Raw genomic sequence first — 14068 nt, 5'->3', positions numbered from 1 at the left:
TGGGGGAAAAGGACTGGGAATTGAATGCTAATGGGTACAAGATTTCTTTTTGGTATGATTAAACTCTAAAATCAGAGTATGGTGATTATTATAGTAATACAACTCTGTAAATATACTAAAAATCAGAATTTTGCACTTTAAATGTGTGAACTTCATGGGCTTTAAATTATGTCTCAGTAAAGTTTTTAAACTCTTTTTCCTACACCCCAGTGCTTGAGGACAGGTAACTTCAAAATAACTGCCTCCAGGCCCCCTTCTTGGTACATATTCTGCTTTCTTTTTGCCCTAAGAAGAGGTACCCAGCGTCCTCTTAAAAGTCATTTCTTTCTGAATATGCCTCCTTCCCTTCCTCTCATATCTATTAATAACTTGAGCAAATAAGAAGGCAGCCTCTTACGATCTCTGTATTCACTACCTACTACTCACTAGCAGATGTTGACATTAGCACATTACTAAGCCTGAGCAGAATTAAAAGGAGAATATGCTTTCCTGTGTCCTTTCCATATTTTATTTTAAGGCATATTTTCATCAGAACTCTGCAAGCAGTCCAACTCATTCAAAAGCAAGTCTTCCACAGGGCTTGAAAAGCACTGGACAGAAACCTGAAGGAAAAGGAAGCCATTAGTGCCAGTTTGGAATCCTGGAGTAATATTTAGCACCTGTCCTCAGTTTAATGCATGACTTTGAGCAACTCCAAGCCTTTAGGAAAGCCAGATGTTTCCTTGTCATTTATAAAATGCTCTCTATATTTGTGTGTGTGTGTGTTTGTACGTATTTGTGTTTATATAAGAGTGAAGTACAACTACATTTGACCCTTGAACAACACAGATTTGAACTGCATGGGTCCACTTATGCTGATTTTTTTTTTTTCAACTAAATGTGAATCAAAAATACAGTATTTGCATGCTGTGAAACCTGAGTATATGCAGGGCTGCCTTTCTGTATCTGCGGATTCTGCAGGGCCAAGTGTGGGACTTGGGTATACACAAGAGGCCTAGAACCAATCCCCTCCTCTACCAAGGGACAACTGTATTGGTACATAGTTGATTGTGGTGGCAGGAAATGGGAAGATAAAGTTGGCAGCTTCTTTCCACACACTGAAAGCTTATTGCGAAAGGACTCCAGTTAGCTCATAGATGGTGTAGGATGCAGTGACTCTGAATATATGTTCCATCTACTGCAGCAGCCTCTCCTGTTACACACATAGGCCCTTCAGGGGCAGGGGACGCCTTAGTTCTAATACCTGATATTGTGGGCAGAAAACAACCCAGGAGGAATTTGTGTGATGGGGCAGCCTCCGCCACTCCTTCAGCATGAGCCTACGAGGAATCAGTCTCCAGAGAGTCAGCGGCGGTGCAGGCAGCAGACCTCGGAGCACGGGGTGGAAGAAAAGTAGAGCATCTGTCAGTGCACAGCCTTCCCTGGCAGTGACGAGCCACTTAGCATTCAGGAAACTATGCCTAGGACTGTACATGAAATATATGTATTTATGTCTTCCTTGTCACTAAGGTGCTTTTTAAAATTTTGGTTTGGATCATAGAATTTCTGCAGATATTAGTTATCAAATTTGATTCTCCAGACAAGAATCCATTTTTCTGAGTTTCGTGTGGTTATTTTTTTGTCCTAATTTAATTTATTTGTCAGTAAACAGAGCTTTGATTTCCTCCATAGTAAGGCTAGTGATTTTCTGTATTAGATGGTGAGTCTGTGGTCTTTTCCTTGCATGCCAACTGGTTGTCCATCTACTTACATTACTGCCTCTGAAGTCTCTTCATATCTCTTACTGTTACCTAAGGTAAAGCTTATGATTTATTATTGCAGCTGTGAGCATGGTGCTAGTAGCTTCTTTTGGCTTAGGAAGAAAACAGCATTTATATCAGGATCAAGTTTGGCTGCCACATTTGGTGACATAAATGCTATATGGAGAACTGAATATATTCGTGTATGAAATAGGCAGTCTCTCTAATGTCTTCAAATACCTACTGGCTTGCAATTTGTCCTTAGTGTTTGCTTTCTGCAAAGCTGAAATGCCTACCTTGAATTGGTGGAGGGAAGCTGTCCAAATCTTAGTGATGGAAACAGCATATTCTGAGCTGCCTGCCCTGTAACTGGAACCCAACAATTGTCATTTCTCTACCTTTTATGAATATTTCCTACACTTCCCAATGATATTTCTACAGCCCGAAAGAGATATAGAAAGAGACAAATACTATACACAAACATAAGAGAATGTAGTTCTTATTGTCTGATTCCTGGTATCCTTTAGATCATGTTTATTTTGCCTTTGATCCCACTGTACTAATCTACATCACATGCAAAGCAGTTTGCACGTCCACTGAGCTATCAGACACTTAGATTATCATGGCTCTGCAATGATTGTTCCGATCACCACCCACCCCCTCCTTGCCCCTCCTCGGGGCTGGCTTATACTTATTTGGGAAACTTCCTTGGCTGTTATGACTCCTTTTCTTCCTGATCCTCCTCCTTTCAGTCTGGTTTTTGGTCTTTTCTGCTGGTTCTTTCCCTGCCTAGTCCTTAATTGTTAGTGATACCCAGAGTTTCTTTCTTGACTCATAGCTGCACTCTGGATGCATGTTCTCCCTGGGCAACCTCATCTGATTTTCTGGTTTTACAAATGTAATGACTCCATATATCTATCTCTCTCCCTGAACTCTCCCTACAGGCTGAGACTCATATATTCAGTTCCCTGACAGATATATTTAAGTGGACTTCAAACCCAGTGGTTTCATACCTGAGCTCTGTTCATTTGTATTCCTCTGTCCACATGTCAAAGCCTGAAACCTAGAAGTCATCCTAGAATTCTCTGCTTCATTCCTATATCAAATCAGTCACAAAATCCTGCTTGTTTTGTGCCCTATTTGTTGAATCCATTCCCACTCCCAGAGTTCTTGGTTTAGGGCCTCATCTTTCACCTGGATGATTGTAGTAGCATTCTAACTGGTGTGTTGCCAGCCCTGTTTTCAAATCACTCTTTACTCTGTAATCAGATAATTTTAAAATGAATTTATCTGCAGAAGCTTCTCAAAAGAAGATAGAAAATGGCCAATAAACATATGAAAAAAATACTCAACATCATTAATCACCTGGGAAATTCAAATCGAAACCACAATGAGATATCACCTTACCCCAGTTAGAATGGCTTTTGTTAAAAAGTACAAAAACAACAGATGCTGGCATTGATGCAGAGAGAAAGATATATTTATACACTGTTGGTGGGACTGCAAATTAGTATAACCTCTATGGAAAACAGTATGGCGATTCCTTAAAGAACTAAAAGTCGACCTACCATTTGATCCATTTGATCCAGCAATCCCACTACTGAGTATTTACCCAAAGGAAAATAAGTCATTTTATCAAAAAGACACTTGCACTAGAATGTTTATTGCAGCACAGTTCACAATCTCAAAGATGTGGAATCGGTCCAAATGCCCATCAGTTCATGAATGGATTAACAAAATGTGGTATGTGTATACCGTTGAATGCTACTCAGCCATGACGAAGGATGAATTAAAGCCTTTTGCAACAATTTGAATGGAACGGGAGACCATTATCCTAAGTGAAGTATCTCAAGAGTGGAAAAACAAACACCACCTATACTCATTATTAAATTGGAACTAACTGATGAGCACACATGTTCATAGAGGGAAGTAAATCTCTAATAAAGTGGCGGGTAGTGGAGGGGATGGGCATAAACCTACCTAGTGAGTATAGTGAACACTATCTGGGTGACGAGCACACCTTTAACCCTGACTCAAGTACTACAAAAGCGATTCATGTAACCAGAAACCTTTATACCTAATACTTTGAAATAAAGAAAAAGATAACAACAAAATGGATTTATCTGTGTCATTCTTCAGCTTAAAACCTGTTAATGGCGCCCCATCAAAAAACACTAAGAGAAAATATGAGGTCTTAATGGTAAGGCACTTAGAAATATATTTTCTTAAAAAGTTAAATGTACACTTACCGCAAGATCCAGCAGTTCTATTCCTAGGTTTCTATCCCAAAGGAATGAAAACACATGCTCACACAAACTTGTAGGCAAATATTAATAGGAGTGTTAGTCATAATATTCCCAAACTGGAAGCAATCCAAATGTTCATAAACTGGTGAATGGATAAGCAAAATGTGGTATATCCATGCAATGGAATACTATTCAGCCACGAAAAGGAGCTGAAATGCTAATACCAATAACAACACAGATGAATCTCAAAGGCATTATGCTAAGTGAAAAAAGCCAGATATTTAAAACTATTATATGATTCCACTTAAATGACATTTTCTAGAAAAGGTAAAACTGTAGGGATGGGAAGCAGATCAGTGCTTGCTTGCCTAAGGGTAAGTAAGAGATGGCATTGTGACTACAAATAGGCTCAAGAAAAAGCAAAACGAAACACCTCTGGTCTTTTGCATGTGGTAGAAGGCCTACTACCACTGGATCCCTCCCTCTGCCAGCAGCCTCAGTCCTTGTCATTCCCTGCCTTGTGTTCTGAGCTCTGGCAACACTGAACTGTATGCACCTTCCTGTACATATACTGTGTGTGTTGCTTGTTTGCTTTTTGTCATGAAGAACCTTTTATGTAATAAAGCTTCTTCCCATTTCCCATGTCTGTCCTTCTGGCTTACTTATACTCACGTGAGAAACAGCCAAGGCTACAGGATGCTTTCTTCAACCTTGCGTTCTCTCCTAACTAGGGTCAGATTGTCCATGCTAAGTTCAGAGGATGCTCTGTGCTTTTTAAAATTTACTTACCCCATTGTATTGAAATGTTTTTTTTATATGTTCATATAACCCACCAAACTGTAAGTTCCCAGGGCACATGTGCCCTGATTTGCATTTAAAACCGTGAGTGCTTGGAAAGTTCCTGGCACATAGTAGGCATTCAATTTAAATCCTGTTATATTTATTCCATTTAGTGGATGTACTCTGAAGATGATTTTGCCTTTTTTTTTTTTTTTTTTTAAAGAATGGGATTTACACCAGAATAACCCAAATCTGGGAGGGGTAAGGGGAGAGAAAGTGCCATGGCATTTTCTCTTTGCATAGTATTTTCTCTTTCCATTCCTTTCCTACTTTATGGTTTCCTTTGCTGTACTATATATAGCACTGCAGCAGGTAGAAATTGTACCAGTTAGGGTTCTCTAAAGAAACAGGACAGTAGGATATGGATATGGATGTAGAGAGAAAGGGAGAGGGAGAGTTTTATTTCAAGGAATTGGCTCATGTGATTGTGGTAGCTGACAAGTCCAAAATTTGTAGGGCCGGCGGCTCAGCAGGTTTGGAGACTGTCAGGCAGAAGCTGATGCTGCAGTCTTGAGACAGAAATCTCTTCTTCAGAGTAACGTCAGTTTTGTTCTTGGGGTTTCTCAATTGATTGGGTGAGACCCACCCACGACATCATGGATAATCTCCTTTACTGAAAGTCAACTGATTGTAAATGTTAACCATTTCTACAAAATACTTTCATAGTAACACCTAGATTGGCATTTGGTTGAATAGCTGGGTATTGTAGCCTAGCAAAATTGACATGTAAAACTAACCGTCACAGAAATAGCCATCACATTTTTAGTTGTATAAGTTATCTTAGAATTCTCCTGGTTATCCAATCCCACCTTGTTCTGACCTCATTTTGTGGATGAGGAAAGAGGCCCAGGGTAGTTTATAGCTTCAATTCACAAAACTGGTTGGTAGAAGAGGGCTTGTAGGAAGCCCTTACAAATGAAAGCCCTGGTTGATTCTTGCTTGACTTAGCAACTGAGTCATCAAGCATTGGGTTTGCACCATTTATAAACAAGCTTTGAAATCCCAAATTAATTACTAGCATTACTAGCACCTTTTCCCCCCTCTCTTTATGAGTTTTTTTTTTTTTAACTCAAGGGAATTTATGACTAGTTTTAAACAGAATTTTAAAAACTACTATATGACATAATTCTGGCCTCAAGTCTTAAATTCTATTATTAGCAGATACTGTCTTTTTATATTTTGTTTAACTTCACTGGCTTATTACAGTGGACTATGAAAATGTATAAAATTTTTCCTATTGCCAGGGGTGGGAAACTTCATGGAAATATCATCCCCCTCTGCCAAACTGCCCTCTTAAATTAACATCTGATGAGGAACTAAATTATTTTAGGGAGTTGCAAAAGAAATGGTGGTTATTTTTCATTCTGCACAGTGTACATACTTCTACAACTTTTCTATAAAATAAAAATAGGACTGCTTGCAAATGAAACTCTAGATAATACCTATAAATTACTTTTCCAGCAGAGAACTGAAAGCTCTGCAGGATAGCTCTATAATAAATTTTACCAACTCCCCTTGACAGGTGTATGCAAGTAATTATCCCCATAGTCTATGGGAAATTCTCACTTTGGCGAAATGGGGCTTAGAAAGTTACTACTTTTAACCCCAGTGAACCACACTAGAAACAATTAGAACATCATACAAATCAATCTCTGTATTTTCTATGAAGTATTTCACAAGAAACGAGATAGGCTAGAAACTGGGGGAAAAGCCAAGTAGTTAGCTCACCCAAACTCATTTAAAAGTTTTTAGCTCTAGATATTCAAAGAAAACCAGTCTTCATCCTGTCGAATTCTCGGGGAGAAAATCACTAGTTTTTATGATAGGAATCTTTCCGATTTTCTTCAATATGCAAATTCTACTTGACAGTGAGAAATAGAATTATCTCAATGTATATAGACAAAAATGCCTTTACTCATTTTCTAAGAAAATCGTAAGTTTCTGGATTGGAAAAATAAACATGTATTTTTTGAAATCCATTTTCAAAGCATCATGACATTTAAGCACTCCAATTTAATGACAGCTGAGAAAAACTAGTGTGAGACTTGTCTCCCATAAAGCGAACCCACCACCATCTGGAAGAACAAGATCTATATGTATTTAGCCAAATACTAAGAAAATGCTGCTGTGATTTTGACTTTGTTTGCCTCTAAATATTTGATATTTCATAAAGTATTGTAATATAACTTTTTAAATTTTTAGTACTTTGCTCATGAATAACAAAGAACTTTCATGAAGAGTTAGAGGGTGGGCTTTTATTATCAGAATTTGGGTGAGCTAAGTACTTGGCTTTTTCCCCAGCTTCTGGCCTATCTTGTTCCTTGTGAAATACTTCACAGAAAATGCAGAAATTGATTTGCCTGATGCTCTACTTGTTTCTAGTGTGGTTCGCTGGGGTTAAAAAAAAAAAATCAGCCTTTCCTACAAACTGAGAAAACCGGAGTACAGCGTCCTGCAGGGTAGTTACTGTAACTTCTTTCTGAAGAGCTTGTATATTAAGTAATGTTGTTCTTTAATAATGTGTTTAAATTACATTTAGAATTTTTTTTGTTGTTAAATGTAAGAAACTAAGAATTCCACCTTTCATATGAGTAAGACTTCTTATTAAATTAAGGTGTAATCCTTATTTTAATGATTTTTTGTGATAGTTTACAAAATGCTCTTACACATATTTTGTAATTTATTTCTCAAAAAATCCAGTGTTAGATGATATCAGTTTTCGTTTCTCAAGTGAAGGAATTGAGGCAGTAAGAGGTTATGCATTTTCTCTTTCACACAACTATTAGGTGACATTGTTAGGACTGGAATCCGTGTCTCTTGAGTCTAAATCCAATTTTTGAAAACCTTGCCTCAAGTGACTCTCATTTACTGAATTGTCAGTGAGATTTTTGTACATAACAATAAATTACTTTATGGATTGTTATATAATACAGATTGGGCAGGATAATTTATGATGTGTTACAATTTCTGCTCTTAAAACCTAGGTATACTGAATTTATAGAATGTCAATTAAAGTAATTCCATTTTAATATGAGTAAAGATGTAGTGCCATACTGAAAATTATTTATGGTGATTTTTAAAAAAGCATTTTGGAAAAGTATTATGCTTATTTTGTATCATATATGTGTAAGTACACAAACACATTTGCCCACATATGTGTGTATTTATATAGGAACATATGTACATATGCATATGAACTAAAATATATTTGGATAGCCCCAGTATTAGTGGGAAGAATGTATGTCATTAATAGTAATTGTAGGTGTATTAAAGGTAATATAGTTGATGAATGTAGAATAGTTACAATGAAGATAGAATTTTCTTTAGCCTTGGCTATAAATAAAATGTGATACATAATTGTTGAATTTTCTGATTTTTTGCCTATTGCTGACAGAGAAAAAGGTATTATACTTTAGAGGGGAGATTAAATTGTTAGGAAGGAGATACAGAGCCAATGCTAATTTATAGTTAAGGGTCTTCCTTTAATTTACATGCAATTTTTGGTTTTAGAATAATTCATTGAAAAAAATTTTTTCTGCTCTACAAGCACTATGTTAAATACTGCAGTCTCACATTTTCAAACAACAGAGCATGTACTGTATATTATAATTCCTGCTGTTAGCATGTTACAGTTTAGATCAGCAAAGATCTTCAGCAATTTTACTCAAGTAGTTGCTTTTGGGTAATCCAGGAGATGATGAATGTTATTGAGAGTGCAAAGGAGGTCTGATATCTTCCAGCTAGGATGGACAATCACAGATGGTGGAGAAGGTGAAATCTGGATGGGCATTTTAGACAAGTGGCAGAATTTGAAGAATAGAAAAGATAAATAGGTTCAGGTACAAAGCAGGAGGAATAAACACAGCACAGTTTGGTGGATTGTAAAGAAACCTGGCTTTGTATGATGAATAGTGAGAGATACAGCCAAACAAAAACAGGGAAGTTAGGAGGTAAACAACTTTGCAGATGTGGAAGGTATGAATAAATTTAGTCTTAAGCCTATTGAATTTCACCAGCAATGTGATTTTCAAGGAGACCTTTATAAAAGGCAGTGGGAGATACAGTAGTTGGCTTTTAAGCATTTGGTTAATGAAATGCAATGCTGGGAGGAATCAGAGCTGCAGCTAGAGGATGGAATGTCTTCTGCCTAGCGGTGACAGCTAACTTGGGGAGAATGAGTCATTGTTGGAAAGCACTGCAGCATCCTTTGGGCTGAAAACAGTGGTCATTTATCTAGGCTGTCTCTTGCTGCTGGTCTTCTTTGACATTTTTCTAATTTGGAATATGGGAAAAAAATACTATGAGACATTTTCCAAAATTGTTTAAATTATGCAGTTATATTTATACTGTGTTTCTTTTTTTCTTCTTTTTTTTAATTTCAGGGTATTATGGGGTTACAAACATTTTGGTTACATGACCTTTTGCTGATGGTCATTTAAATAGGTGATCAGTTTCTTCAATGGCAAGTATATTAGTCAAAGTATACTAAACAGCATCACAGAAATATTCTGTACTATGAAACTTTAGTTTTAGGTACCACTTCACTAGAAAATAATAGCACAAAATGTAGTACCTGAGGAAACCAGAACTCTTCATTATAGGCCAGATGGACTCAGGGAACCTGTATTCTTCACCTTGATTCTTATGCATAAAGTGAAAGGAAGTTTTAGTAATGTTACTTAAAGAAAAAGAAGAGAAAATATTTGCCATGCTCCTAAGGAATGAGTCAGTTGTTACTTAGCCCACTGTTTAATTCAGGGCCTTGATATGTTTAGATCCTTTGTGAGTTGGAAAAATAGCCCAGAGAACAATATAGATGTCATCTTGAATATTACTTTTTCTCCCCATGAATCTAATTAGAGGAGAAATTTTTATATCAACCCACCAGTGAGGCCAGTATCAGTATTTAACTGCTGGCATCATACATTTGGTGAACTCTCCCAGAGCAGCTCAAATGTCAGCTTTTATGGAGAAGAGAAATGATCTCTCCTCCTCTCTTCTCACTGATGTGCTTTTCTCTCCCTCTTCCTCTCCTTTTCTTATCTCCCTCCCTCTCTCTTTTTTGAACATGCATACATCATGCTTGTAAACCAAATCGTTAAAGCCCGTACACTGAGGAGTTGGCCACAGTGTGTTACCAGGACTAGTTCTGAATTATTAATGGCCAGTGGGATCCCAGTATGCACTTTGATGCAGTGAGCCAACTACTGTGTTGATAAGCTGTTGATGGATGCAAAAGGAGGAGATTAAAATCACTATCATCTGAAAAACATAGGACTGAAAGTGTGATATAGGCCCTTGTGCTTTTTATTCTCAGCATTGGTCAAAATGTGATTAACCCAAGGTTATCAGGATTTTTAATAAATGGAGGCATTTCTCAGGTACATTCTTTGTGTGTCCACTTTGCAAATAAGTGGACACACAGGTCATGTGAGTGTGAGTCTATTATGATCGATCCTCTTTGGCAAAAATGACATGTTAGGATATAGTGAGTTTCCTGACATTGGAGACAGTCATGTAAAATGGAGATGATAATTGATTTTGGGGTTGTGTAGCAGATGTTTCTTTATTGTGTCAGAGTTCAACTAGATCAGAGTTTCCCAGCTAAATTTAATGGCAAACCATGTACTTCAAGAATAAGACACAAGATGGGCTGACATATGAGCTAAAACTGCTGTCATTGAGCAAAGTGGGAAGGAGGGATTCAGTGTTACAGAATAAAAAATTTGGTGATAGGGAAAATTTGGTATTAATTATCTTTAAGGCTCCTGCTATTCCTTATTTTCTATAACTTACATCTCAAAATACAGGTCAAGTCATTGGCACTTGGAATTTCACTAGAAGACTCTAAACTGAATTCTATCCTTCTTTCCCTTCAATTTTAAGTTTGGTAAAAATCCTTTAGGAACACAAGCCAAGAAGCTGGCTGCCAGACCAGATCACAGTTGGTACAGGCTTATCTAAAGGTGAGGTGGTATTGCTGCCAGACAAAGCTGGGATCTGTGCAGACTGCTGAAAGAGGTGATAGCATCATCCAGGGCAAAGTTAAGTGACAGGGCTGATGTCCAGGATCAAGAGTTAAGGTAGTGAATACACCTCTGGCCATCTGAATCCAATGGAACTTCAGGCAGAGAAGGCCAGCACCATGGACAGCTCTTCAATGCTGTGGTGGAAATGTAAAGAAGCCCAAAGTTTGGCATGAAAAAAGTGAGTTCAGGTCCTAGTTCCACCTCTTCCTAGCTAAAGATGTTTATTATGGACAAGTAATTCACTTTATGCAACATAGTAATATCTGTTCTATGTAGTTCTAAGGGTACACATTAAATTGCAAGTGTGAGCATGTGTCACTGTTAATATGTTTTTATTAACCTTTCACTTTGAATCATTGACCTGTATATATCTAAGATTGTATTATGTTAATGCAAATTGCTACTACTTCTCAAAGTTTGAAACAACAATTAAATAAATTGATGAGAGAAACCAGGATACTGTAAGCATAAATGCACTTTGTTGGTGAAAGAAGGGAACTAGGATTTATTATAGGTTTGTACACCGGTTAGTACAATTTCTTACAATTATCATGCCATTTAATTTTCATAACCACTCTGTGTAAGTACCAAGGAGAGGAGGAATTATATTCCTCCTGTTACTACTGATGAGTGAAATGAATGGCCTCTACTATGCAGGGCTGGAGTGGTGATAGAACTTGGACTCTCAGATTTCCAAAGGGTGGTCTCCTTTGAAGGTTTTCCTGATGGCAGGTAGCAGGAGTAAAAGACAGAGAGGAGGAGAGGGTAAAGAATACAGTTCAGGCCCCAACAAGGGGACATCAGAGTGTCCATGGCCAGAGATGGAGCCAGGTATCCAGGGGCCCCTTTAGAGGGAGGTGAACCAAGCTCACTGGAATGACCCAGGTTGTTGTTGAGACTGCTTCAGGTTGGCCATAAGGGGGAATCCTATGCAAAGCCCTTAACCCAATCCAAGTTAGAAATCATTCTTTGATATCTGTGTATGATAACTTTATGTAATACAGTGACATCTTAGGAAAAAGCATCTATCTTTACATTTAGGGTAATTTAAAAGGGAATGAAAGTCTTGTGTCATTAGCATTCAGTATTTCTGTCTTTGATGAAATCAAAGTATCTTTCATGTGATCCCCTCATACATTTTTACTTGACTTAATTTGAGTCATTTTTTCAGAATAAAACAGGATATCTAATTTTTTATGAATATACTTTTACATGCAGAAAATGAAAATTTGCACATTAATTGGTAAATATTAATATACAATGTTTGATAATGGGAAATGATTGAACATCTTTCCACATAGCTTATAGTATATTTATATATATATATAGAAGGATGTAGACAAGTTTACGAGACAGGCAGCTTTGTAAGACTACTATTCAAGTCCTTTTATCTGAAGATGAGCTGGGCTGAGTTTTTGTTTCTTAACAGTTTGATAGATGTTTGTGATTATCTGTTCAATAGCCCATTGAGGAATAGGTTGAAGAAGTAGCAATTTTCTACCTAGATAGCGTTTTAGATCCATTATCAGAGGGAAATGATTGTGCTGTGATGCTGTTGACCCTTAGAACTCTCAAGAGGAAAATGTTAGTGATTAGGTGGTTATATAATGATTTATATAATAGAAAGAGCACTGGGGTTGAAATCCGAAGATACAAGTTTGAATTCTTGCTTCAGTGTCCCCAGGCGCATGGCCTTTGATAAGTTGTTTAAACCCTGTGAGCCCCAGTTTGCTCCTCTGAAAATGGGAGCCTCCACCTAAGTCAGAGAATGGTTAGGAGATGACATTACATGATGTGTGACAGTGCTTAAAATGTTTAACACATCATCTTTTTAAAAGAAATGATTTCTGGTAATTCTCCTTTTCTTATTTTCTACAGAAAGTGAGTGAGAAGGTTGGGGGAGCTGAAGGAACCAAGCTAGACGATGACTTCAAAGAGATGGAGAGGGTAAGTCTTCACCACCTAGAGTTCTTTTCAACGTAAGATTGTCCACCATCATAAGAGGACGAGAGAAAAAGGTAAACTGTTCGCCACTGGTATCTGAGAATATATTTTATTGTTTTAAAAAAATTCTGTCCTTTTAGTGTATATTTTAAAACAGAAAATGTAAAGTGTCCTGCCTTTATACCATCCCAAGAACAAAACGTCAGTGAAGGTGAAATGTCATACTGCACTTCTTCAAATAAGGACCCTGTGGATCTGGTGTTTGAATTAGGGTGAGGTGGTAAGAAAAGAGGAGAAGGTGGAGGATGATGTCTCAGATGTATTCAGGAGAGTCTGAGTCACTCTTTGGCTTCAGAGGACTTCCCTGATTGGACAGTGTCAGCTAGAGGCAGCTGGGCAGTTTTTGAGTCTTTCAACTTTGGCCCAGACTCCACTTCTGCCATCTGTTGCAAGTCCATTTTATTACTCAGAGCCTCTATTTTTTTATAAATTTAAAATGAAACTACTGATACCTCCTTGGGGGATTTTTATTAAAGATTAAAAATAATGTAAATCATTTAACGTTCTGCCCAAAAGACAGCAGGTTCTCAACAAATAAAGGTGGAGGTAGTGAACAAAATATCTCATTTCATTTGGGACATAAGCCATATTTTTTCTTTCACTTTGAGGCTGTTCACAGCAAGTGATATTTAGGCTTATGATGAAGAGTGTGCATGGAATTGTGCAAATATTTCAGGTATTAAGTGGCTTGTGGGTAATGGATAAGGAAAGGAGTACAAATCCTGTACTTGGGCAGAAGAAGATGTAGCAAGCCTGTGATATACCTGGAAACCACATTTAAGCATTATTAAGAATATTGCTTTGGTACATTATTTTAACAAAGCCAATTATTTTATTTATATTCTAATTTTGACTCTACCAGAAGTTTTTTAGGGGCCTAATATTTTTCTTAGTCCACATCAGTTCCAGGGGCTGCCTCAGTTTTGCTATTTTGCTATGTTTGTGCAAAGGATCAAACAAAATTCCTAGGTGCTTTCTGCCTTATCTTTTTCCGTTTTTCTCCTGAGGAGTTTGTTGATAAATTCAGCAGATATTTGCTGTGTGCCTCCTATGAGCTAGGCACGTAGGATATAGACAAGGCTCCTGAGTGTATGAAGTTCATAGTCTAGTGGGGAAGACAAACTTGGGACAAGTAATGACCAGAGTGGCCAGAGTTCATGAAACATGCTAGAGAAGTCTGGCTCAGAGGAAGCTCACTGGCAGGTGGTCA

General features: G+C 37.5%; 1 protein-coding gene across 1 annotated transcript in view; it reads left to right on the top strand.

Moving 5' to 3' along the window:
- SH3GL2 (SH3 domain containing GRB2 like 2, endophilin A1) overlaps positions 1-14068 on the top strand; it is a 192936-nt gene that overhangs the window by 140376 nt on the left and 38492 nt on the right. Inside the window, exon 2 of the mRNA XM_045562185.1 lies at positions 12733-12801. Coding sequence (XP_045418141.1) covers positions 12733-12801 — 69 coding nt within the window. The remainder of the gene's footprint in view (positions 1-12732; positions 12802-14068) is intronic.

Source organism: Lemur catta, chromosome 10 (assembly GCF_020740605.2).
Source record: "Lemur catta isolate mLemCat1 chromosome 10, mLemCat1.pri, whole genome shotgun sequence".
Taxonomy (NCBI): domain Eukaryota; kingdom Metazoa; phylum Chordata; class Mammalia; order Primates; family Lemuridae; genus Lemur; species Lemur catta.
Note: the sequence above shows the minus strand (reverse complement) of the source record. Positions and strands in the feature narration are given on the sequence as shown.